This window comes from Rhinatrema bivittatum, chromosome 13 (genome assembly GCF_901001135.1).
Source record: "Rhinatrema bivittatum chromosome 13, aRhiBiv1.1, whole genome shotgun sequence".
Taxonomy (NCBI): Eukaryota; Metazoa; Chordata; class Amphibia; order Gymnophiona; family Rhinatrematidae; genus Rhinatrema; species Rhinatrema bivittatum.
In genome coordinates, this window is record NC_042627.1 from 38488256 (window position 1) to 38513992 (window position 25737).

The 25737-nt window shown below is 50.5% G+C and overlaps 1 protein-coding gene across 4 annotated transcripts in view; it reads left to right on the top strand.

Moving 5' to 3' along the window:
* ADAL (adenosine deaminase like) overlaps positions 1-25737 on the top strand; it is a 60544-nt gene that overhangs the window by 24114 nt on the left and 10693 nt on the right. For 3 of the 4 annotated variants that reach the window (XM_029574849.1, XM_029574850.1, XM_029574851.1), the window contains exons 6-9: positions 614-740; positions 3838-3918; positions 4610-4748; positions 20386-20486. In XM_029574849.1, coding sequence (XP_029430709.1) covers positions 614-740; positions 3838-3918; positions 4610-4748; positions 20386-20486 — 448 coding nt within the window. Of the gene's footprint in view, positions 1-613; positions 741-3837; positions 3919-4609; positions 4849-20385; positions 20487-25737 lie in introns of those variants that run through there. The other variant, XM_029574852.1, reaches the window with a different exon arrangement.

Sequence of the window (25737 nt, forward strand, 5' to 3'; positions counted from 1 at the left end):
CCCACCCCGTGTCTGTCTCTGCTGGATTTTCTTTCCTAACGTTGCTGTTCTCGTCGGGCTGGTGCCCATATAGAGGACAATAGGGGACCCTCCCAGGTGAGATGAGGGAGGGAATGCTGAGAATGGGGGCAGGCTGTCGGGGGGCGGGGGGAATGCTCTTCCATTAGCTATGGGAACCCACAAATTAAAGCTGGCTCTGCGTCCCCCAGTCTCTTGTGATTTTACTCCTGCCACACCTTATTCCGAGAGCTCCATCCATTCTCAAATCTCACCCTCTGCCCCCACTAAATCTCACCTCAAAGGGCCGTGGCCTCCCCCTCCACCCCTCTCTGTTGGACCGTTCCGGATATGACTCTTGGTTTGCAGGTCTTTCCCTACATCTATTGCTTTGTAGTATTGTCTTCTCTTGGTGCCCAATTAGCTTCTCTGCCTGCCTGTCCCTGCATTGTTGGTTGTGCTGCACCTCTCGGTTGTTCTTATTTACTTTGTCTTTCTAAAAATCCCTTTTGTTATCCCCGCTGCTCTCCAGGAAGATTGTGAATGAAATTATATGCTTGTAAGCGCACCTGCCTTTATGCATACAGCGCTTGTACACTGCTCATCTTTATTTCAGATTCTTATTGTCAATAGATAGAAGAGGGGGTCCCGTGGTAGCCAAATCCACCGTTAAACTTGCAGAGGAATTCTTCCTTTCCCGTGGCGAGGCAGTGGTTGGCCTGGACCTTAGCGGAGACCCCACTGTAAGTTCATTTTTGGTTTCTTGGGGGGGGGGGGTGGGGGTGTCAATCTGTAGCACAGAAAATGATAAAACTCAGCCTCCCTGGGCAAGTGCATAGCGATTCTCAGGAGCTTTAGAACCCTGGTTGGGTTCAGCTTATTCTTCTGTTTTGACTCATTTTTATTCATAACTTCTCTGCCCGGGTATTTATTTTAGTGTGAAGAAATATTTAAGTAAGGTGGAAACTCGTGACTGTCTCTGCAGGACACAGAACTTGGGTAGGCAGGTTTTTCAGTGGCCTCTGGCAGTAGTGCTAGGAATGGTTCAGGATAGCCCCCGCATTCCTTAATTTTTTTTTTTTATAACGCACATTTTGCAGCAGCGTTTAAAGTGGTGAAAGAGCAGATAGGCAGCCTAAAAGCATGGTACAGAAGACAGCATGCATTTTTTTTTTTTTACTTTATATTTATTAATTTTCAAATTAACAATACAAGAAGCTCTTGTTGCAGCAATCAGTCCTAATGAGAAAAATAAAAAGGTAACAAGGAATAAAGATAATATTTTTACATAGCACTAATATTAAAGTCCACAAATAAAGGGGGATCCATAAGTCCCAAACTAGAACATATAATAAAGAAAAATTAAATTAGAAATCTTGCAGCAAGAAGGAATGCAGGTTAACTGCATTGCAGACGGGACCATCTAAATTCCTTGCGGTGGTTTCTTAGAATCAGGTTAAATAAAAATATACTTGACATTATCAAACTGTAATAAACATTTACAAGGAAAACAGATAACACACGAAGCCCCAAGAGCAATAACTTGCTGACGCAATGCCTGAAATTTCTTTCTATGAGCCTGTGTCACCCTAGAAAGATCAGGAAAAATCCACATCTTTTGTCCAAAGGAAAAAGCAGCTCTAGGCCTGAAATAAAATTTAAGGATGGCATCACGATCCTGAGAGAAGGCAACAAAATATGTCCCTCTAGTTGAAATCACAATTTCAGCAGATCTTTCTAAATATGCAGACAAATCTAGAGTAGCAATATGTTCTAACAATTGAGGCACTTCATTTCATCCTTCACTTGTTACTGATAGCAAAAAAAAAAAACCAAACCTTTGTAATAGGAGGAAGAGCTTCTGATGGAATTAATAAGACCTTCACCAAATACTCTAAAGAATCGATAGGAGCACATAAACTCAATCGGGGAAAATTTAATACTAGTTTATTTAAATATGTAGAAGCATTCTGCAGATTTTCCAGCTTCTTCTATGTAGACAAATTTACTGTATCCTATTCAGTTTGTACCGTCTCTAAATTATCTGAATGTTTTTCTAAAGCAGCAATTTTTTCTTGAGAAACTTCCAAGGATCGCTGGCTAGATTCACACAGTGTACACCCTAGTTGGGAACAACTATTTCACCCCTTTCAGGCAGTTAGAGATTAAATTGAAGATTCTAATTTAGCAAAGGCGTTCCACAAGGAGTCCAGTCACAACGCTAGGTTTCAGCAGAGGAGAGTGTACACCCTGGTTGGGAACAACTATTTCACCCCTTACAGGAGGACTCGCCACACCAGTAACATCCGCCAAAGATCTTGATGCTAACATCTACTGCTGCTCTTCGGATAAGATCATCCTGCATGGCTTCACACACCAATACGACCCTCCGGGGAAGACACGGAGCAGGGTCCTTCAGCGTCCTTGTCTGTGCTAGACAAGGACGCTGCTGCCAGCTTCAAAGCAAGTAATGGTGCACCTCCATTGCTGTCCCTGAGGAAAACAAGAGAGGAAGAGCCGCTGCTGCTCTCGGAAAAGATATTTCAGCATCGGCATGGAGGTCGGCTCAAGAACTTCCATTCAATGATGAACTTCCAGGAGCTGCCAAATCTGCATGAGCCAAGGAAGCTTGGCTCATGCAGTCTGGGTAAAACAAATAAGCATGGGTGTAGCTTGCTTATTGCGGTGGTTACTACCCCTACTACCCCTAACTAATCAAGCTTGATATTTCACTCGGATGCAGCTCCATCACTGCTCTCTACATTAATGGCGGGGGTGGAAGGGAAATAGAACCAAAGAGCTAAGAGAAACAGATAAGTATGAGAAAAAAATGTGTGAAGCTTGCTGGGCAGACTGGATGGGCCGATTGGTCTTCTTCTGCCGTCATTTCTATGTTTCTATGAAGCTGCTATAGTGTGCTGACGCATGAGAGCACCTTCAGGCAAAGCTGACGGTGCTGCCCGGGATCTACCTCTCCGCTTCACCATAGCAAGAAAAAAAGTGTGTGGCAGAGAGCTCCCAAAGCACCCTTTTTTCAGAACGCCATCTCGGATTCTCAGACAGCACACTTTTAAGCGTACTTTCTCAAGGTGTTCTCTAAGATGCGAGAAGACCAGGCATGACAGACCATCCCCCAGACAGCTTAAACAGCACGCAAGGAGTAATGACAGGATGAACATAACAAAAGGGGGATGTGGTAGTTCAAGAGGCTAGCTTGTTTCAGCCCAGGTTTAGAGGATTTAAATATTTGACTAAATAGTGGGACCAGCTCGATGGCCCAGTGATAGTTTCTAGGAGACTCGGGTCTGACTTCCTCTGCTCAGGCCAGCAGGAGGGGCAGGGGCAGAGTTTCCACTCTTCTTGAAGAGCGACACCTACTGATTGGCTCAAGTGCACACTTATACTGGGTACCAATTTGAACCAAGGCCCAGGCCTCTCATGCAAAGAGCTGTTGTTGCAGTGGGTGGCCTAGACATGGAGGAGAGAGAGACAGAACAAAACTGTGGAAAAAGCTTGGGGAGCTCTAAATCAAAGCCCATGGTGACACATTGCCAGCTGGAAGCCAAAGGCAGGATAAGAGGAAACCAGTTTTTGGAACTAGTAGTTTAATAGATTTTGATTAAGTGCTTTAATGCGACTGTAGGTTAAGAGTGTTCTGGATGTATTGGCCACATTTTGGTATTCCGCTCAAAGAAACAGATACCAACGTAGTTTTGATTTAGCTTCTCTATTTATTTATTTATATTAACCCTAGTCTTAATAGCTGGACAAGCATGGCATCAAACTAAAGTTCAGTTAGTAATCGTACACTTTTTTTTTTTCTTTCATTTTTACCTTAAGGTAGGACACGGAAAAGACTTTTTGGAACCTCTTACTGAAGCCAGACGATTGGGACTTAAACTGGCACTGCATATTTCAGAGGTAACATCTTAGCTTTGTGTCTCAAAGTTGCATAGAAACCAAGAAGAGAAGTCTCTGTTTGTTACACGCACTATATAGAAGAAGAGAGTGAATTGGAGAGGATTCTGGTTGAAAACCGGTAAGGGGGGGGGGGGGGCTAAAAGTAAATCTATCACAATACTTTTATGTTCACTCCATCATCTGACATTTCAGTTCTGTAAATCCTTGGGGATTCACTCTTGAGGGTCCCGTCCTTTTACTGCTTTCACAGAGTATTGTACTATCTCGTATTTCTCCTCCACCTTGGGGGAGGAGGGAAGAAATTACTTGGGGTCTCTTTTGGATTTGGGTGGCGGTCGCATATTTTCCATGAAGGGAGATGCGACGCTGGGTCTGTACATGGCAGATATGTGCCGGTTGCTGGAGAACTCTCTCTCATATATCACAGGGCACAGACTTGTGTTCTGGCTTTCTAATTTAAACTAACGATTCCGTGGAAGAGTCTGCTGAAATAGCAGATTACAATAACCCTCCTTATTTCCTCTCCCTGCCTACTCCATATCCCAACCCGCCTCTCCCACTCCACAACCACAGTGCAAGCCTTAACTTGCAAGTGTTTTAAAAAGCTTCCTAAAGGTGTGGAGAGAGTGGGAAATTTTAATTTGATGCACCAGTGGTTTCCTTTCCTGTCTGTTGTGTCTCCTGTTTTTAGATCCCAAACCAAGAAGAAGAAACGCGACTTCTCCTTGGTCTCCCTCCAGACAGGATTGGGCATGGCACGTTTCTCCATTCTCCTGCAGGGGGCTCGTCTGACCTTGTACAGTTAGTGAGACAACATCACATACCTCTGGGTGAGAGAAACCTCAGATCGTTACGTAAATCTGGATCGTTATGGATTGGCGGCATATTAATGTTAAATAAATAAAAGCAATAGAACTGTGACACAGAAAGGTAATTTGAGAGAAAATAATTATTCAGTCATTCTAAGCTTCAGATTTTTTGTTTAAAACCTTCAGTCAACAGACCTTGCTGATTTATATGCCCTGTTGTGAATTAGCATCTTTTGCAAACTTGACCAAACATGGAAAAAATTAAACATTCAGATTTATTTTTAAGTTTAAAATTATTAATGCATTTATGAACTTTGGTTATTTTTAGAAGAAAGGAACTTAAGCCAAACCCTTATATATAATTACAAAAAATAAAGCTTCTGATCAACAGAGTCTGGAGGGTGGGGCCCACCGGGGCAAATCCAGCTTGTGGGAGGTCCCTCCCTTCCCTCATCCCCTACACATACTAGTGTATTTCTCTATTCCCTGCGATCTTTCCTTAACCAACTCATCCCCCCTTCCCTTCCTCCTGCCGGTAGAAGGAGAGCAGCGCATCTTAGTTGCATCTGCCTCTTCCAGCTTCATTTTGAAGTTTGGATGAGAATTCAAGGCCCTGCATGATTCAAACTTAAGTAAAGGACCTGGAACAATTGCCCCAGTTCACCTTATCCTCAGACGGCCCTGCTGAAAGTGTACTTTTTTCGATTCTTCAAAATTTCAACAGACCTGTTTGTGGTCTGTACATTTTTTATTATTATTATTTCTATTCCTTATTCCCACCTTTCATTTTGCCCTAAAAATATTTTATACTTTTATGATAGTGTTAATAGTAGTGCTACTGTAATAAGCAGCTTTTGTTTTTCCTGAGCTATGCATCAGTAACTTTGTCACTAGGATGAGTTGTGAAATACAAGTTACATTATAGCCTAGCAGAAGCTTCTATTGCGATTTATTCTTTAACTTATTTTTTTTTTTTACTTTATTTTGATTTGTTGTATTCTCAAAGGACAAGCAGGATGGTAGCCCTGGGTGACATCATCAGATGGAGCCCGATGCGGAAACCTTATGTCAAAGTTTCTAGAATTTTGACTAGGCACACTGAGCATGCCTTATACGAGGTATTCATGCGGGGTCCCTCTTCAGTCTCTCTTTTTTCGCAGAGCTGGCACCATTGCGGTTGGATTGAGCTCTAAAATTCTAGCTTTTTGCCTCATGGAAAACCTTTTTTGCGGTTTTTCACTGTCTCTCTTTTAAAAGTCCATCGCTGGGTCCCTCTGGTACCTTCCTGTAGTGTCCTGTCAGGGTTTTCGGCATTCGGGTAAGTTTCCTTTCGCGGTTGTCGTCCCCCGTCCCGGTGGTGCCTCAGTGCCTGTTCTTGACACCCGACGCCATTGTTCTGAACTTTTTCCAGTTTATTTCACCCCTTCGTGGCCACATCTGGCTTCCTCTGATGCACCCAGTGCCCAAGGACTGTGTCGATCACCGATCCTCATGAGGTTTGTATGCTCTACCTGGATGAATCACATTATGTCAGTGGTTGCCACTTGTGCGCCCAGATGACCCCGAAGGGACGTTGACTTCGACTCGACAAGATGGTTAACCTCTTTGGACTGAAGAAGTCTGAGGCATTGGCGGACTTCTGAGCCGCACTGATGGACACCACCCTATCGACATAGGCGGGACTGTCTGCTCCATCAAGGTCGCCGGTGGATAGGGGCGCCAAAGACTGACTGTTGTCAGTCTCCTCTGGCCGAGAACATCGTGTTCATCGTCCTTGACCTCGGCACCAGGGAAAGACCAGGCCGAGCATAGTGGGAAGACTAAGAAGCATTGGCGCCAATCACTGTCGCTGCACGGGGACACACCGGCTTTTGCTGCGATGCCGCCGAAGTGACCGTGTGGCAAGGAGTTCCAAACCTCATCGATGCCCGGGGTCCACGATGGTCTTCGCTGGTCCTGGTGCCAGTCGCCAATCCCCCTCATGGATCAGAGGAAGATCTGGCCATCCCTCCTTCCTCTCAGTCTGCGTTGGCATTGGCAACCTTTTGAGGAGGAGCTGGAGCGTCGAGTCCAGCTAGCGATAGAGCGGGCATTGCAGGGCTTCGGTTCCGCAGCACCAACGACAGCAGAGCCAGAGCTGTCCGTGTTTGTACTACTTCTGGAGAAGCTCAGTGTGCTCATCACTGCCTTACCGACTCAGCTGGAGTCAGTACCCAGCGGGACACTGAGGCCTCCCCCTACTAATGCTGGTTCTGAGGAGGAGGAAGCTCCACCGAGGCCAGAGTTCCATTGGTGCCTGCGCCTAGGGCTCCATCCCCTGTGGTATATAGTGAGGATGAGGGTCTCTATGATCCCTGGGGGGATGATCAGATGGAATCATCCTCAGAGTATTCCCATCAGACCTCTCTCCTCCAGAAGAGTGAAGGCAGTCCCCACCTGAGGACTTGACCTTTGCAGGGTTTGTCAGGGTGATGTCATAAGCCATCCCGTTCCAGCTTTTAAGTGAAGAAAGACACCAGGCACAAAATTCTTGAGGTTCTTCAGTTCGTGGAGCCTCCTAAGGAGATCATGGCAGTCCTGGTACATGAGATCCTTACGGAGTTGCTGCTGAAGATGTGGGAACACCCCTCACAGTTCCTCCTGTGAATAGGAAGTCGGACAGGATTTACCAGAAGGCTGCCAGATTCGATAAGCGTCAGCTTCCCCACCAGTCAGTGGTGATCAAATCTGTCCTCAAGAGGGCCAAGCGCTCTTAGACCCATTCCTTTGCACCCCCGGGAAAGGCCACAGAGCGTTGGATGCTCTTTGGCACTTTGGGACACCTTTTGCCTATCTTGTTGCCCACATTGCTGCCTACCAGCTCTACATAGGCCAATACTCACAGGACATCTGGAAGCAGGTGCAAGAGGTGGCTGAGCAGCTGCCTCAACAGCAGCAAGACACCCTCATGTCTCTGGTGCACAAGGGTTTGGAGCATGGAAAGCATGAGGTCCGTGCGATCTACGATGTTTTTGAAACGGCATTGAGGGTCTCTGCAGTGGGACTCTGCTCGCAGCCTGGCATGGCTTCAGGCCGGAGGTGCAGGAACAACTCACTGATGTGCTATGCACTGGAGAGAATCTCTTCTGAGATAGAGTGAAGGATGCTGTGGCCCAACTCAGGGACCACATGAAACCCTTCACCAGCTCTCCACCAGCACTCCGGACCTGTCCTCCTCATCCAGGAGGACATTGAGACAAGGGTCCAGGAAGTCTCTTTCATCAGAGGAAGTACTATCCATTCCAGGCAGCAGAGAGCTCCCAAACCCCAGCCGGTTCCTCAGTCAACTCCAGGGAAGGGGTTTTGATTGGGCCGTAGGGATCATAAGCCAGTTGCCCATACCTGGGATGATGGATCCTCCAGTTGGGGGCAGACTGTGGTTATTTGTGAACCAGTGGTCCTTTGTAACCTCGGACCAGTGGATTTTATCCATAGTCCGCCAGGGGTACTAATTAAACCTATTGGATGTCTCTGTGCCAGTTCTGGGGGCTGGTAATGCATCAAGAGGTGCCACAAACTGAGCTCTCCTCCCTCTTAACAGCCAGGGCAGTCAAGCTCATTCCACTAGAGCAAAGAGGGCGGGGATTCTACTCCAGGTTCTTCCTGATTCCAAAGAGAACTGGAGGACTCCATCCCATCCTAGATCTGACGGCCTTGAACAAGCTGCAACATGGGAGTTCTCTCCACACATTCACATCCCATTTCTGTCTGGATAAGGATGGCTGATGTGACAGTAGGTTCAAGATGGTTTCCCTGGGCACCTTGATTCATCTCTTGCAAAAAGGGGACTGGCTATGCCCCCTTGACCTAAAGGACGCATACACCCATATGGAGATCTTCCCTAGTCACAGGAAGTAAATCCGATCTGTGATGGAAAACAGCACTTCCAGTACCAGGTGTTGCCTTTCGGGCTCACATCCGCCCCACGAGTCTTCACAAAATGCCTGGCCCTGGTGGCGGCGTACCTCCACAGACTGGGAGTGATTGTTTTCCCGTATCACCGACGTGATATCTTTGATGAGCGGCGGTATATAAAAAACTATAAATAAATAAATAAATAAATAAATCTTGACAATTGGCTGGTCAAAAGCATGTCTCAGGCAGAGGCCATCCGATCCATGCACTTGACCATCCAGGTGTTTGGAGTCACTAGGGTTCGTTCTCAATTACCCAAAGTCCCATCTCAGTCCGTTAACTCAATTGGACTTCCATCGGAGCCCTGCTAGACATGGCTCAAGCCGAGGTCTTTCTGCCGTGCCAGAGGGCCGTCGCTCTGGCGACCATGTGATATAAATGCAACAGAGCCAGAAGGTGTCTGCCTGGCACGTGCTGAGATGTTGGGTCACATGGCTGCGACAGTCCATATAACTCCTTTGGCACAGTTACACATACACAGAGCTCAATGGACCCTAAGGTCACAGTAGCATCAGGCCAGTCAGAGCCTCCAGGATTGCATCCATGTCACCCTGTCTCTCCGGACTCTTTGTCGTGGTGGTGTCTACTTTCCAATCTGAACGGGGGATTTCCTTTTGGAGTTTACCTACTCAAATTATGCCAACCATAGATGCATCTACCATGGGTGGGGAGCTCATGTAGATGGGCTCGGCACTCAGGGGCAGTAGTCTGCTCAGGAACATTGTCAAATCAACTTCCTGGAGCTTCGGGTGATCAGGTATGCGCTATGGGCTTTCAGAGATCGGCTGTCCAACAAAATTGTCCTGATCCAGACCGACAACCAAGTTGCCATGTGGTATGTCAACAAGCAGGAATGCTCGGGATCACCTCCTATGTCAGGAAGCGGTCCAGATCTGGTCCTCGACACTGGCCTACGGGATGGTGCTCAGGGCCTGTACATGGCCAGAACGGAGAATGTGATGGCGGACAGACTGAGCAGAGCCTTAAAACCCGAGTTGTCCCGCATCCAGAGGGTAGTGGATCGTACTTTCTGTCTCTGGGGGAGCCCAGATGTAGATCTGTTCATGTCACCCTGCAACCGGAAAGTGCCTCAGTTCTGCTCCCTGTCCAGGTCAGACGGCAAACTAGCATTGGATGCCCTTGCCTATCATTGGGACAGGGGTCTTCTGTATGTGTATCCTCTGATTCCTTTAGTGGCGAAAACTCTCTTGAAGCTTCGCGAGGACAGAGGGACTATGATCCTCATAGCCCCTTATTGGCAGAGACAGGTCTGGTTTCCACTGCTGCGGGAGTTGTCCATCCAGAAACCAATCAGTCTGGGATTTCCCCGGATCCCATCACGCAAGATCAGGGCAGGCTGCAGCATCCCAACCTCCAGGCCCTGTTGCTCACAGCATGGATGTTGAGAGGTTAATCTTGTAGCCTTTTGATCTTTCTGAGGATGTGTCTCAGGTCCTTGTGGCTTCCATAAAGCCTTCCCCTAGAAAGTCCTATGGACTGAAGTGGAGGAGGTTTTCCATGTGGTGTGAGCAGAAGGCCCTAGGTCTGTTCTCCTGCCCCACACAAAAACAGTTTGACTACCCGCTACACCTATTGGAGGCTGGCTTAAAGACCAACTCTGTCAGGGTTCATCTTAGTGTGATTGGTGCATACCACAATGGTGTAGATGGGATTCCTATCTCTGTACAGCCTATAGCACAGGGGTCAGGAACCTTTTTGGCTGAGAGAGCCATAAACGCCACATATTTTAAAATGTAATTCCATGAGAGCCATACAATATGTTTAAAACTAAATACAAGTAAATGTGTGCATTTTATGTAAGATCACACTTTTAAAGTACAATAAGTCTCTGAAAATATTACACCAGGCCTTAAGACACCAATACATCTCCTATTAGGAAAACGGACCAAGTCAGGCTGCTATAGAGTCCTACACAGAAACTACACGCCAGCAGAAAACCTCACCTGAATCACATGCTGTCCCTCACCTAACATAGAATAAAGAGACCAAAACGCATAACAAGAAGCATGCAGAAAAAACTGAATTGGAAACTGCAACAAGCCAGAGTCTCTGTATGCAGTGTAACAAAGGAAAAAAGAAAGATCACCCATCCTTATAAAACAAATCAAGAAATATAAAATCATCAGCAGTAAAACTGTACTAACAAAAAGAACATATTTCGAAACAGCTGATGAGTGGAATATCCAATAATTAAAAACTCATATAAAACATTTCCAGATACCAACAAAATATTTCAAAATAGCAGACACAAAGACCCAGTAATGAAAAATAATAAGGATACAAACATTTTTTTGCTCTGCATACCTGGGAACGTTTGATATCCAGGTGTCCTGAGATTGTTCTGAATTAGCAGGAGGAGGGGTGGTTTGCTTGGAACTTTCTCCTCTCTCAGTCACATACCAGCGCTCTCTCTCACACTGGCTCTCAATGACACACCTATACACACATGCTCTCAGTACTCACATATACACATGTTTTTTTCTCTCACTTATATAGGCTCTTAATTACACATTTACACACATGCTGTCTATCTTTTCACGCTTACACACACACACAGGCTTTCAATCACATAAATACATGCTTTTTCTCTCACACACAGACTCTCATTCACATGCTTACAAACATGTCCTCTCTTTCTCTCATTTACACACAGGCTCTCAATCACATACTCACATGCTCCCTCACCTAAATCAGCTCTCAATCACACACAGACACACATGATCTCTCTCTTACTTATACACACAGGCTCTTAATCATACATACACATGATTTCTCTCACACACAAAGGATCTCAATCATACACACATACTCTTTCACACAAACAGGTTTTCAATCACAAACTTTCACATACAGGTTTCCAATGGTAAACTTACATTCATGCTCTCACAGGCAGGCTCTCAATCACAGACATACTCTCTTTCACATGTACAGTGAATGAGCGAGCAAACACACATGCTTGCTCGCTCATTCACTCTCTCTCTCCCCCACCCCGGGAATGCGCGGCAGCAGCAGCCTCCTCCCAACGCTAACCTCTTCATTTTCAGCCCTCGCGGAGTCCCATCGGCCGCGGCTGAACCTCTTCATTTTCCTCCGAGCCGCGCTGCAGTCTTCTTTTCTTCGGGCCGATGCCGAGCGCACTAGCGTGGCCTCTTCTTGCCGCGCAGGCACCCGATACTCTCCACTTCCTCTTCCGGGCCACGGGGGGGGGGGGGCGGGAAGAAGAGAGCACGCCGGTGCCGCTGACTCCAGCTGTCCTGCCGCGTTCCGCCCGGGCTGACAGCATTTTAAGCCCGGGCGGAGGAGGACCGGGGAGCAGCTGGGTCAGCGGGAAAGTGTGGCGACTGTCTGCGAGCCAGATGCAGCCCTCAAAAGAGCCATATCTGGCTCGCGAGCCATGGGTTCCCGACCCCTGCTATAGCAGTACGCTTCATGCGGGGCCTGCTTCAATTGAAGCCTCCCCTAAGGCCTCCTGCTGTGTATTGGAACCTCAACGTGGTATTGGTTCAGCTGATGAAAGCTGCTCCAGGTCTTAGTGACTTATCCACCTTATATTTAAGTTCTTTCATGACAGGGTGGTCATGCGTACGCACCGTAAGTTCCTGCCAAAGATGGTGAAGGGTTTCCCTCTTAACCAGTCAGTCGTTCTGCCAGTCTTCTTTTCCAGGCCCCATTTATACCAAGGCAAATGAGCATTGCACAGTTTGGACTGCAAGCGAGCCTTAGCCTTCTAGCTGGAGCAGACAGAAGCCTATAGACAGTCCATCCAACTTTTTTGTTTCTTCTGATAGGAATAGTTTGGGCATTGCAATTGCCAAACAGACACTATCCAATTGGCTAGCAGATTGTATCTCCTTCTCTAATGCCCAAGCGAGTCTGCATCTTGGGGGTCAAGTCAAGGCTCATTCTATCATAGCCAAAGCAGTGTCTGTGACCCACTTGCGAGCACTTCCTGAGGAGGAGATCTGCAAAGCTGCAACATGGGAGTTCTCTCCACACATTCACATCCCATTTCTGTCTGGATAAGGATGGCTGATGTGACAGTAGGTTCGGCCACTCTGCCTTAGGAACCTGTTTGAGATGTAGAACCCAACTCTCCCAAAAAGAAAATTATTACTTACCTGCTAATTTTCGTTCCTGTAGTACCATGGATCAGTCCAGACAGTGGGTTATGTCCCCAATCCAGCAGATGGAGTCAGCACAAGCTTTGAGGGGGCGTATCCATATATACTACTACCCCCTCTGCAGGAGTTCAGTATCGAGTATATCAAAGCCAGAGTAGAAACCCCCGAAGGATCAAGTTTGTGGAAACAGATAATGAAAACAATTGTAACCGCAACAAGTAACTGCAAACATCCTACCAACTTGTAGGGAGCTGTGAAAAACAGCGAAAAGAAACGACTGTGAAGACACAGAACACTGCGAGCAAGAAGTAGCGCAGAGCTGAGCAGGATCAAGAACCCAAACGCGGTGGGCGTCTGGACTGATCCATGGTACTACAGGAACGAAAATTAGCAGGTAAGTAATAATTTTCTTTTCCCTGTATGTACCTGGATCAGTCCAGACAGTGGGATGTACCCAAGCTTCCCTAAATCGAGTGGGGTCCTGCGAGGCCTGCTCGGAGAACCTGCTCGCCAAAGTGTCCAGAGACCGAAGAGGCGAGGTGCAGACGATAGTGCCTCGAGAACGTGTGTAACGATTTCCAGGTGGCTGCCCTACAAATTTCCTGCGAGGATACCGAGCGAACCTCCGCCCAGGACGCCGCCTGAGAACGCTACGATTCCAGGTGGGGGAGTCCGACCCGCCCCAATGTAGGAAGCAGCAATGCCGGCCTTCAGCCATCTGGCAATGGTAGTCTTCGAGGCCTGAGACCCCTTCTTAGGACCGGCCCAGAGTACGAAGAGATGGTCAGAGGTCCGGAACTCATTTGTAGCCTCCAGATAGAGGCTCAGAGTGCGCTTGACATTCAAGAGACGGAGAGACTTCGGCTCTGAGGAAGAGAAGGACGGCAACTCCACCGTCTGGTTCACATGGAATGCAGAAACCACCTTCGGAAGGAAGGAGGGAACAGTGCGAAGCGAAACTCCAGAGTCGGAGAAACGGAGATAGGGCTCTCTACACGACAGAGCCTGCAGCTTCGAGATGCGTCGAGCGGAACAGATGGCCACAAGAAATACAGTCTTGAGAGTTAGATCCTTTATCGTTGCGCTGCGCAGCGGCTCGAACGGTGGTCCCGACAGGGAGCGAAGCACAAGGTTAAGACTCCAGGAGGGACAAGGGTCCCGTAACGGAGGACGCATATGCTTGACACCCTTGAGAAAACGAGCAATGTCAGGATACTGTAGAAGAGAGCCCCCATCGCTCAACAGCGAACCAAGGGCAGCCACCTGAACCCGTAGTGAATTATAGGCGAGCCCTTTTTCCACCCCCGCCTGTAGAAACTGAAGGATCTGAGGTACAGAAGCCTTAGCGGGTCTCGTGGCCTGGCTGGTACACCACAGCTCGAACACCTTCCAGACTCGAACAAAGGCCGCCGACATCGATGTCTTTTGTGCCCGCAATAGCATGGATACTACCGCCTCCGGGTAGCCCCGACGCCGGAGGCGGCGCCTCTCAAAAGCCAGGCCGCAAGACAGAAGAGTTCTGCCTGCTCGAAAAATACCGGGCCCTGATGTAGGAGCTGGGGGAGGTGCCCCAGCCTGATTGGCCCGTCGATCACCAGCTGTAGCAGGTCCGCAAACCAGGGTCGCCTGGGCCATTCTGGGGCGACGAAAACCACGGTCCCCTGATGGCTTTCTATTCTGCGGAGCATCCTGCCCACCAGGGGCCATGGTGGAAAAGCATAGAGCAGAAGATGTGGCGGCCACGGGAGGACCAGGGCATCCACTCCCTCCGCGCCGCGCTCTCTCCGGCGACTGAAGAAGCGTGGAGCCTTGGCGTTGAGAGCGGACGCCATCAGATCCAAGTGGGGGGCCCCCCACCGATGGACGAGAAGTTGCATCGCTTTGTCGGAGAGAGACCACTCTCCGGGGTCCAGCAGTTGCTGACTGAGGAAGTCCGCCTGGACATTGTCCACACCGGCGATGTGCAAGGCCGCTAGCCGGATGAGATGACGCTCCGCCCATTGCATCAGCAGCGCCGCCTCGAGCGCGACCTGCGGGCTGCGCGTGCCTCCTTGTCGGTTGATGTAGGCCACGGTGGTAGCGTTGTCCGATAGGATTCTGACTTCCCGGTTCCGAAGAAGCGGGAGGAAATGTCGCCGAGCTAGCTGGACCGCTCTGGTTTCCAGACGGTTGATTGACCACTTCGCCTCCACCGTGGACCATGTCCCCTGCGTGGCACTTCGATCGCAGACTGCACCCCAGCCTGCTAGACTGGCATCGGTGGTCACCACCACCCAATTTGGCAGATCGAGGGACACGCCACGGGCCAGGTTCGGCGGATCCAACCACCAGCCCAGACTGCCCCTGGCATTCTGCGGGAGCGGGAGAATCATCTGGTAGTCCTGCGATACTGGTTTCTAACGGGAGAGGAGCGCTCACTGTAAGGTCCTGAGGTGCGCGAAAGCCCAAGGTACAAGGTCGATGGTGGACCCCATCACTCCCAGGAGTTGCAGATAGTCCCAGGAGGTGGGCTTTGGTAATGCAGAGAACCGTCGTGTGTGTGATCCCGCAAGGATTGAGATTTGTCCTGGCGCAGAAAAACTTTGCCCAGTAGCGTGTCGAAGGTCGCCCCCAAAAAAAAAAAACCCGAGCGTTGCGAGGGCATGAGGGAGCTCTTGGTAGTACTACTCGAGTCACCGCTGAGCGTCCATGATCGAATGACTTCGCCCGGAGGAGCCAATCGTCCAGATAAGGATGAACCAGGATGCCCTCCTTCCGGAGAGCTGCTGCCACGACTACCATGATCTTGGTGAAGGTGTGCGGCGCCGTCGCCAATCCGAACGGGAGAGCCGTAAACTGAAAATGCTGATCCAGAATTTTGAAACGAAGGAAACGGTGGTGGTCCGGGCGGATGGGAATGTGCAGGTAGGCCTCGTTAAGTCCAGGGAGGCGAGGAACTCCCCCCGATGCACCGCCGCAATCACTGACCGGAGCGTTTCCATGCGGAACCGAACGACTCGAAGGGATTTGTTGACTTCCTTGAGGTCTAGGATAGGCCGGAAGGAACCGTCCTTCTTTGGTGCGACGAAATAGATGGAATAGTGGCCCGAGCCCACCTCTCCGAAGGGCACGGGCGCAATAGCGCCTATCTCCCGGAGTCTGTCCAGAGTCAGCTGCACCGCTCCTCTCTTGAGGTCCGAGCCACAGGGGGAAAAGATGAACCTTCCCTGCGGGGGGCGGACAAATTCCAATGCGTAGCCGTGTTTTATGGTATCCAGGACCCACTGGTCCGAGGTGATCCGTGCCCACTCCGCGTAGAAATAAGTTAGTCGGCCCCCAATCCTGGGGACAGGGGAGTGGGCGAGATTGGCATCATTGTGAAGACTTGGTAGAGGGGTTCCCAGTTCCGGGAGTAGTGCGTGCGGGCCGACACCCGTGAAAGGAGCGCGACCAGGGCTGAGACCTGGGGGCGGATGACCGGGAGCCCGCCTGTCTGTATCCCCTGTAGCGCCGTTGCGCTCTGGCTCTGGTCCGAGAAGAAGAAAACGCTCTGGATGGTCGAAACCTATCCTCCGGCAGCCGATGAACAGCGTTCTCCCCCAGGGACTTGATGATCTGGTCCAAATCCTCCCCGAAGAGGAACTTGCCCCTGAAGGGAAGAGAGCCCAGACTCGACTTAGAGGACGTATAAGCCGCCCAATTGCGTAGCCACAGTAGTCGTCGTGCTGCCACTACCGAAACCATGGATCTTGCGAGGACCCGAAAAAGGTCGTACGAGGCGTCCGCCCCATACGCCACTGCGGCTTCTAGTCGATCTGCCTGGGCAGCCTCATCGGACGGCAGGTTCTGAGACGTGAGGAGTTGTTGCACCCAAAGGAGACTAGCCCGCTGGGCAAGCGAACTGCACATCACCGCCCGCATACCCAGAGCGGAGACCTCGAAAACCCGCTTAAGGAAAACTTCCAACTTACGATCCTGTGTGTCCCGCAATGCCGCACCTCCCGTCACTGGGATAGTCGTCCTCTTCGTGACCGCCGACACTGCGGAGTCCACCTTTGGGACCTTGATGAGGTCCAGAAAATCTTCGGGGAGCGGTTACAGCTTTTCCATAGCCCGGCTGCTCTTCAGGGAGGCCTCCGGGATGTCCCATTCCCTGGTGAGAAGTTGTAAAAACGAGTCATGAATGGGAAAAGCCCGAGCCCTCGGCCGGAGTGCCGCCAGGACAGGATCTCCCTTCCTTGAAGAAGTGACGACAGCGGGAGCTACTGGGGCAGGCGGGTCTGGTGGCGGGTCCAAATCTAATTCTTGGATGATCTGCGGGATGAGGTCGTCCAGCTCTTCCCTCTGGAAGAGGCGTAGGGTACGCGGATCATCCCCCTCCTGCGTGCCGTCCCCTTGTCCCCCGTCCGGGAGGTCAAGTCCATGTCCCGCTGGGTCTGGCACCGCCCCCACTGCCGCGGGCGTGGATCGGACCCGGGTAGGAAGGCGGGAGGCCCCCACTCCCGGAGGGTTGGGGGGGCTGGCGTCGAGGGCGACATCAGAGGGATCTTAGGAGGGGGGGAGGGGTCCCACAGGTGCTTCCAGCCCCTGCAGATAAGCGGTATGCATGAGCAGGATAAACTCCGGAGAGAACCCTGGCCTGCTCGGGTGCACTTCGGGGGCGGCGTGGTTCCTGCTCCCTGGCTCTGGGTGCTTGGTTCCTGCACCAAAATCGGGGGAGCACCCCCGCTTGTAGAATCCTCCAGGGATCCGTTCTCCCTCGTGGCCTCCAGGGATCCGTTCTCCCTCGTGGCCTGCGCCTCAGGGCGCTCAGAGTGTAAAATGGCCGCCGTTCCCGCCAAAAATGACGGAGTGGCCGGCCCGCGCCGCCTGGGCAAAAAAGAGAAATCAGGCAGGGACTGTGAGGTACCTTCCCCCCCGGGAAGGCATTGCGCGCAGATGCCCTCCCGGGAAATCCGGGTCGCCGCAGGCCGCACAGCGTGACAGCCGCGGCATCGGGATCGCTGTGGGAGACAAGAAAACGGCTCCAAAAATGAGAAAAAGCCTCGGGGGGGGGGGGGGGCCACACGCACAAAAGCGCCGCTGCGGGGGGGCCCGGTCGGCCCGCACTGCTCGCTGTCCGAAAATAGAGGAGGGTGCCGCGGGGGGGCCTTCCCGGCCACACGACCCGCCCCAGACATCTTTCCCTAAATGGCTCAGCAGCCCATGAGGAGCTGTAAAATGGACGCGGGTGAGGGAGTAAAGAGCGAAGAGGCCAGCTCCATCGGCTTTCGCGGGCACCGGGGGCTGAGCTGTGAAGGAAAAAACTACAAAGGAAAAACAAACTTACCCCTGGCTGCAACGAGAAATAAACAGCAAGGCCGCAGAGAAGAGACAAGGAAGAGAAGCCACTCCCCAGAAGTTGAAAGGCCCCTGCCTTACTATTCTTTTTTTTTTTTTACTTAGTACAAAATTGATACAAACTTGATCCACAAGAAAAAGACAGCAACAAGCCAGATAATCAAGCAAGAAAATGAGAAAGAAGTAAAATGGAGGAGAGAAGCCTGATTCCCCTACTCGCATCTGCTGGAGTCAGAAGATACTGAACTCCTGCAGAGGGGGTAGTAGTATATATGGATACACCCCCTCAAAGCTTGTGCTGACTCCATCTGCTGGATTGGGGACATAACCCACTGTCTGGACTGATCCAGGTACGTACAGGGAACTAGGGATTGTTAGGGTTCAGGCTGTCTCCCCTACTGTTAGCAACAGCACCATGGTGGTTGTTGTGCCCGTTGGCACCTGTTAGGTGTCTGTTGGTCCCCTTTTGTGTTGGGGAGCAGCTTGTAGGTACGGATCCACCCATGTGTGAGGACTACCATCCTGCTTATCCTTGGAGAAAGGAGAGTTGCTTACTTGCTTCAAGGCCTAACATCCTGTTAGGCCTCACGAAACCTGCCCGCCACCTTTGCAGAATTGAGTTTCTCCTATTATTTTGTTTTATTTTTTTCATAATTCTATGTTATGAGACTGAAGAGGGACACACCGCGTGGACATGTGGTATAGGGCATAGGTTTTCTGCATCTGGCTCCATCTGATGTCACCCATGTGTGAGGACTAATATCCTGCTGTTCTTGGAGAACACCTGTTACAGGTAAGCAACTCTGCTTTTTGCTTTTCAGCACTTCAAAGTGGATTACATTCAGGTACTGTTGATAGTGGTTAAAAGACGGAAGCACACACAGACTTGGAGAGGAAATTCAACTTTGTATTTTTATCTTCCTTCTACTCTTTGGTTTTATTTCTTGTTCACCTTTCCATTTTTCAGTGTCCAAAGTAAATAACAATATAAAATCCAATTACAGAAAGCACCCAGAATCTGTTCTTAAAGTAAGCATTTGTAGGAACATTATAGTATTCCGTGACTGGAAGAGGATGCTTACAAAATTGTCTGCTATATATATAGCTCTTAAAGGATTCCTAGAAAAGCAACAACAGAGGTAGGCCTTTATTCAACTGCATTTTGGCCTCTGGAGGGCAAAGAGTTTAAAAAAAAAAAAAGTGGGTTTTGCTAAATAGTAATTGTTAAAAAAAAAAAAAAAAAATTGGTGTGGAAAAAGATGCTGATGGGAACACAGGAAGAGCCTCCATAGATGCTTCATTTTGCCCAGAAACATGCCCACAAAAGTAATCACCGAAATAGATACGCACTTTTTATTTGCCACCCAGAGTCCTCAGACTCAAATATATTTACTTAGTGTCAAAGTGCTGCTGCAGGCATGCAGCTCCCATTCATGTGTATGAGAGCCATCTTGACACACAAAATTTGCACATGGGAAAAATAGTAAATCTAGCTTGCACAAACTCTCTGCAAAGAAATAAAAATTGTAACAAGCTTCCTACAATTCCTGAATGTAATCTGCGTTGAAGGACTGGAAAAGTCAGAAAATAAATAAGAAAATAAATACTGTCCTGCTTTTAAAGACCACTTAAAGCTTGCCATATAGTAGTTGCTATTAAAAGGCCAATGTTGCTGTTCCAAGCAGGCTCATAATGCTTGCCTTTTAGAAAGCACTTTGGCCTTTCCTACATGATCAGCGTTAACATATTTCTCAGTCCTTACTAAGACTGTTTTTCTTGCATTCACATCTTGATTCCCCCTCTTTCTCCCTTGCACTCATTCTGTTATACCTCACATACTATCATTTGCACTGTCTGAGGTCTGCTTGCATGTAAACCCATCACATAACATCTCACTTACTGATAAATCTGTACTTTCAGTTCTGCAATACAAGATAATAATCCCATTAAAGGCTTTATAGGTTACATATCACATTCAGAGCTCTAGGAAGTACTCTTCCAGAAATACACAAATTCGGGTGAATCAATGACAGGAGGTATTAATTGTAGCTCAGCACAGTTTCGCCTTGTGTATGCTATAGTCAGAGTAAATGCCTGGAAAATTATTTGCTGAATATTAATGATGACTGTTCTGTGAAGAATGCGTGCATGGATTTAAACAGCTTCTCACTGGCAGTGGATAAAGGAGCTTTGATTCCTTTCTTATCTTTACTCTTAACTGCACATTTTCTTTCATTACTTAGAGCTATGCATGACATCCAATGTCAAAGGTCAGACGATCTCTTCCTACAATCAGCATCACTTTGGCTACTGGTACACCATGGGCCATCCTGTCGTGCTTTGTGTAAGATCCTCTGCACTACTTATACTTTATAGGGGATATCAGTCTGCCTTAAAAAAATAAACATGTGTGTGTGTGGTTTTTTCACTCCCTTCTTTGATTGTCCAGAATGAGTGAAATAAAAACATGTCGGCACAAAATTAGCATGTCCCCTATGCACTACAATGCTAAAAACCTGGCTTTGATGTCCAGGCCTGGCTCAGTAGCATTTGTGGCTCCTGGCAGGAGAAGGACTCTCAACAATTGCTTAGTGGTGGCATCTAATAATATATATTTGCATACAATAGAAGCAATACATGCAAATATCTCATGCATATTCATTATGAATATCCTAAAAACCAGGCTGGTTTATGGCTCTTGAGGACCAGAGTTGGCCATCACTGTCATACAAATCCCCAGCTTGAACTTCTTTACTTATACCTCTACAAGAGTTTGAAGAAGACCTAGCAGCTGATTTGGTAGGCAGAGTTGGTCCCCCAAAGGACTTGCAGGCCCAATGGTAGATTGAGGACAATTGAAACTTCCCCCCACTCCCTTTTTATGGCTGGCAATATGCACCAGCTCAGATGCATTTCTTCACATGGGTAAGACCTGGTATACAGTGGGAAAAGATAAAAAGGAGAAAGTAACCGTACTGGATCAAAAGAAAAAGAAAATTATTACTTACCTGCTAATTTTCATTCCTGTAGTACCATGGATCAGTCCAGACAGTGGGTTATGTCCCCAATCCAGCAGATGGAGTCAGTACAAGCTTTGAGGGGGCGTATCCATATATACTACTACCCCCTCTGCAGGAGTTCAGTATCGAATATATCAAAGCCAGAGTAGAAACCCCCGAAGGATCAAGTTTATGGAAACAGATAATGAAAACAATTGTAACCGCAACAAGTAACTGCAAACATCCTACCAACTTGTAGGGAGCTGTGAAAAACAGCGAAAAGAAACGACTGTGAAGACACAGAACACTGCGAGCAAGAAGTAGCGCAGAGCTGAGCAGGATCAAGAACCCAAATGCGGTGGGCGTCTGGACTGATCCATGGTACTACAGGAACGAAAATTAGCAGGTAAGTAATAATTTTCTTTTCCCTGTACGTACCTGGATCAGTCCAGACAGTGGGATGTACCCAAGCTTCCCTAAATCGGGTGGGGTCCTGCGAGGCCTGCTCGGAGAACCTGCTCGCCAAAGTGTCCAGAGACCGAAGAGGCGAGGTGCAGACGATAGTGCCTCGAGAACGTGTGTGACGATTTCCAGGTGGCTGCCCTACAAATTTCCTGCAAGGATACACAGCGAACCTCCGCCCAGGAAGCCGCCTGAGAACGTGTAGAATGCGCTACGATTCCGGGTGGGGGAGTCTGACCCGCCCCAATGTAGGAAGCAGCAATGCCGGCCTACAGCCATCTGGCAATGGTAGTCTTCGAGGCCTGAGACCCCTTCTTAGGACCGGCCCAGAGTACGAAGAGATGGACAGAGGTCCGGAACTCATTTGTAGCCTCCAGATAGAGGCGCAGAGTGCACTTGACATTCAAGAGACGGAGAGACTTCGGCTCTGAGGAAGAGAAGGACGGCAACTCCACCGTCTGGTTCACATGGAATGCAGAAACCACCTTCGGAAGGAAGGAGGGAACGGTGCGAAGCGAAACTCCAGAGTCGGAGAAACGGAGATAGGGCTATCTACACGACAGAGCCTGCAGCTCCGAGATGCGTCGAGCGGAACAGATGGCCACAAGAAATACAGTCTTGAGAGTGAGATCCTTTATCGTTGCGCAGCGGCTCGAACGGTGGTCCCGACAGGGAGCGAAGCACAAGGTTAAGACTCCAGGAGGGACAAGGGTCCCGTAACGGAGGACGCATATGCTTGACACCCTTGAGAAAACGAGCAATGTCAGGATACTGTAGAAGAGAGCCCACATCGCTCAACAGCGAACCAAGGGTGGCCACCTGAACCCGTAGTGAATTATAGGCGAGCCCTTTTTCCACCCCCGCCTGTAGAAACTGAAGGATCTGAGGTACAGAAGCCTTAGCGGGTCTCGTGGCCTGGCTGGTACACCACAGCTCGAACACCTTCCAGACTCGAACATAGGCCGCCGACGTCAATGTCTTTTGTGCCCGCAATAGCGTGGATACTACCGCCTCCGGGTAGCCCCGACGCAGGAGGCAGCGCCTCTCAAAAGCCAGGCCGCAAGACAGAAGAGTTCTGCCTGCTCGAAAAATACCGGGCCCTGATGTAGGAGCTGGGGGAGGTGCCCCAGCCTGATTGGCCCGTCGATCACCAGCTGTAGCAGGTCCGCAAACCAGTCGGAGGGTCACCTGGGCCATTCTGGGGCGACGAAAACCACTGTCCCCTGAAGGCTTTCTATTCTGCGGAGCATCCTGCCCACCAGGGGCCATGGTGGAAAAGCGTAGAGCAGAAGATGTGGCGGCCACGGGAGGACCAGGGCATCCACTCCCTCCGCGCCGCGCTCTCTCCGGCGACTGAAGAAGCGTGGAGCCTTGGCGTTGAGAGCGGACGCCATCAGATCCAAGTGGGGGGCCCCCCACCGATGGACGAGAAGTTGCATCGCTTTGTCGGAGAGAGACCACTCTCCGGGGTCCAGCAGTTGCTGACTGAGGAAGTCCGCCTGGACGTTGTCCACACCGGCGATGTGCAAGGCCGCTAGCCGGACGAGATGACGCTCCGCCCATTGCATCAGCAGCGCCGCCTCGAGCGCGACCTGCGGGCTGCGCGTGCCTCATTGTCTGTTGATGTAGGCCACGGTGGTAGCGTTGTCCGATAGGATTCTGACATCCCGGTTCCGAAGAAGCGGGAGGAAATGTCGCAGAGCTAGCCGGACCGCTCTGGTTTCCAGACGGTTGATTGACCACTTCGCCTCCACCGTGGACCACGTCCCCTGTGTGGCGCTTCGATCACAGACTGCACCCCAGCCTGCTAGACTGGCATCGGTGGTCACCACCACCCAATTTGGCAGATCGAGGGACATGCCACGGGCCAGGTTCGGCGGATCCAACCACCAGCCGAGACTGTCCCTGGCATTCTGCGGGAGCGGGAGAATCATCCGGTAGTCCTGCAATACTGGTTTCCAACGGGAGAGGAGCACCCACTGTAAGGTCCTGAGGTGCGCGAAAGCCCAAGGTACAAGGTCGATGGTGGACTCCATCACTCCCAGGAGTTGCAGGTAGTCCCAGGAGGTGGGCTCTGGTAACGCGGAGAACATTCGTGTGTGATCACGCAAGGATTGAGCTTTGTCCTGGCGCAGAAAAACTTTGCCCAGTAGGGTGTCGAAGGTCGCCCCCCAAAAAAACCCAAGCGTTGCGAGGGCATGAGGGAGCTCTTGGAGAAGTTCACTACCCATCCCAGGGAATGTAGAAACCGTACTACTAGAGTCACCGCTGAGCGTCCATGATCGAATGACTTCGCCCGGAGGAGCCAATCGTCCAGATAAGGATGAACCAGTATGCCCTCCTTCCGGAGAGCTGCCGCCACGACTACCATGATCTTGGTGAAGGTGTGCGGCGCCGTCGCCAATCCGAACGGGAGAGCCATGAACTGAAAATGCTGGTCCAGAATTTTGAAACGAAGGAAACGGTGGTGGTCCTGGCGGATGGGAATGTGCAGGTAGGCCTCCATTAAGTCCAGGGAGGCGAGGAACTCCCCCAGATGCACCGCCGCAATCACTGACCGGAGCGTTTCCATGCGGAACCGAACGACTCGAAGGGATTTGTTGACTTCCTTGAGGTCTAGGATAGGCCGGAAGGAACCGTCCTTCTTTGGTACGACGAAATAGATGGAATAGTGGCCCGAGCCAACCTCTCCGAAGGGCACGGGTGCAATAGCGCCTATCTCCCGGAGTCTGTCCAGAGTCAGCTGCACCGCTCCTCTCTTGAGGTCCGAGCCACAGGGGGAAAAGATGAACCTTCCCTGCGGGGGGCGGAGAAATTCCAATGCGTAGCCGTGTTTTATAGTATCCAGGACCCACTGGTCCGAGGTGATCTGTGCCCACTCCGCGTAGAAATACGTTAGTCGGTCCCCAATCCTGGGGACAGGGGAGTGGGCGAGACTGGCATCATTGTGAAGACTTGGTATAGGGGTTCCCGGTTCCAGGAGTAGTGCGTGCGGGCCGACGCCCGCGAAAGGAGCGCGACCAGGGCTGAGACCTGGGGGCGGATGACCGGGAGCCCGCCAGTCTATATCCCCTGTAGCGCCGTTGCGCTCTGGCTCTGGTCCGAGAAGAAGAAAATGCTCTGGATGGTCGAAACCTATCCTCCGGCAGCCGATGAACAGCGTTCTCCCCCCGGGACTTGATGATCTGGTCCAAATCCTCCCCGAAGAGGAACTTGCCCCTGAAGGGAAGAGAGCCCAGACTCAACTTAGAGGATGTATCAGCCGCCCAATTGCGTAGCCACAGTAGTCGTCGTGCTGCCACTACCGAAACCATGGATCTTGCGAGGACCCGAAAAAGGTCGTATGAGGCGTCCGCCCCATACGCCACTCGGCTTCTAGCCGATCTGCCTGGGCAGCCTCATCGGACGGCAGGTTCTGAGACGTGAGGAGTTGTTGCACCCAAAGGAGACTAGCCCGCTGGGCAAGCGAACTGCACATCACCGCCCGCATACCCAGAGCGGAGACCTCGAAAACCCGCTTAAGGAAAACTTCCAACTTACGATCCTGTGTGTCCGCAACGCCACCTCCCGTCACTGGGATAGTCGTCCTCTTCGTGACCGCCGACACTGCGGAGTCCACCTTTGGGACCTTGATGAGGTCCCAAAGGTGGAGCGGGTACAGCGGGTACAGCTTTTCCATAGCCCGGCTGCTCTTCAGGGAGGCCTCCGGGACGTCCCATTCCCTGGTGAGAAGTTGTAAAAACGAGTCATGAATGGGAAAAGCCCGAGCCCTCGGCCGGAGTGCCGCCAGGACAGGATCTCCCTTCCTTGAAGAAGTGACGACAGCGGGAGCTACTGGGGAAGGCGGGTCTGGTGGCGGTTCCAAATCTAATTCTTGGATGATCTGCGGGATGAGGTCGTCCAGCTCTTCCCTCTGGAAGAGGCGTAGGGTACACGGATCATCCCCCTCCTGCGTGCCGTCCCCTTGTCCCCCGTCCGGGAGGTCAAGTCCATGTCCCGCTGGGTCTGGCACCGCCCCCACTGCCGCGGGCGTGGATCTGACCCTGGTAGGAAGGCGGGAGGCCCCCACTCCCGGAGGGTCGGGGGGGGGGGGGGGGCCGGCGTCAAGGGCGACATCCGAGGGATCTTAGGAGG